This window comes from Cyprinodon variegatus, unplaced genomic scaffold, assembly GCF_000732505.1.
Source record: "Cyprinodon variegatus isolate N-32 unplaced genomic scaffold, C_variegatus-1.0 Scaffold621, whole genome shotgun sequence".
In the NCBI taxonomy this organism is placed as follows: Eukaryota; Metazoa; Chordata; class Actinopteri; order Cyprinodontiformes; family Cyprinodontidae; genus Cyprinodon; species Cyprinodon variegatus.
In genome coordinates this window covers 21,489-22,592 of record NW_015151074.1, presented here as the reverse complement: position 1 = coordinate 22,592, position 1,104 = coordinate 21,489, and the positions used below count along the sequence as shown (strand labels likewise).

At 35.3% G+C, this 1,104-nt stretch overlaps 1 protein-coding gene across 3 annotated transcripts in view; it reads right to left on the bottom strand.

The window, feature by feature from the left end:
- Positions 1–1,104, bottom strand: part of LOC107096388 (pro-neuregulin-1, membrane-bound isoform-like) — a 43,416-nt gene that overhangs the window by 25,589 nt on the left and 16,723 nt on the right. For all 3 annotated transcript variants that reach the window (XM_015393019.1, XM_015393021.1, XM_015393020.1), the window contains exon 3: positions 600–738. In XM_015393019.1, coding sequence (XP_015248505.1) covers positions 600–738 — 139 coding nt within the window. The remainder of the gene's footprint in view (positions 1–599; positions 739–1,104) is intronic.

The window sequence follows — 1,104 nt, the reverse complement described above, 5'->3', positions numbered from 1 at the left end:
AAGTGACATAGATAAGAAAATATTTAGGAATTAGGCTTGCTGTCTTCTAGGTTTGGTTTTCTGTTATATACTAAGTAATAAAATCCATTTTACCAGATAATAACACATTAATTTATTGCTGTCTGAGAAATGAATGAGTTACCTGCTAATAACGGTTGAATTCTAAGAAGTTTGACTTTACCTCGTCTGCCTAAAATTTGAAGCACAGCACTTACTCTACAAAGATTTTCTTGTTACCTCGTAATAAAGTTAAACTTGCTATGTTTTTACCAGGTTATTGATGTACTGTAAAAGATAGGTTTACCAATAAATCATTTCACAGCAAATAAAAAAAATACCTGCAAACAAACCACTGAGAATAGCTATTCTTTCTGCCTCTCTACCCAATGTCATCAGTCTTTGGTTTTCTTTGCTATGGTTTTTCATCTTTCACTCTTTTCTACAGATTTATTGACAAGCAAATAAATACAAATATCATGATTTTCAAGCCCCAAACACAATTATCCAGCAACATTGCACCAGTAATGATATTTGGCTTTATTTCCTTTAACAGTTTTTACAGATTTATTCCCTTAAATCCAAAGAAGTCCTTCTCATACCTGCATAGAAACTTTGTGCTGCCAGGCATGATTTCCAGCGTGAAGCATTCCCCTCCGTTAACGCAGTAGGTCTTCTGGCTGTTACTGCAGCGCATTATGTGGCTGGAGCTCTTAGCTGTAGTGGAGGTGCTGGTGGTAGCTGCAGAACGACAAACAAGGAAAAACGCATGCAAATGAATTACAGCAAGTCATTTAACTAAAATTCATTTTAAATGATTTTATCTCAGGATGAGGGATCCGGACTCCAAATCGTTTTCTGATCATTTGGGACTTTTATTGGAACAATAATAACTAAACAAATATTATTATTATTACAAAAAATAAATATTTTTATTAATTAGCATCTGCAAGACCTTTTCACAACACATCTGTAATTGCAAAAAGTCAGAACCCAATGGACACAACGGCCGTTTTTCAGTCTGTGTACTTGTGTGTCCTCGTGTCCTCGTGAAACGTCATCAGCTTCACAATGTTCCATTTCGCAAAACTGAGAACGGACAAAGTC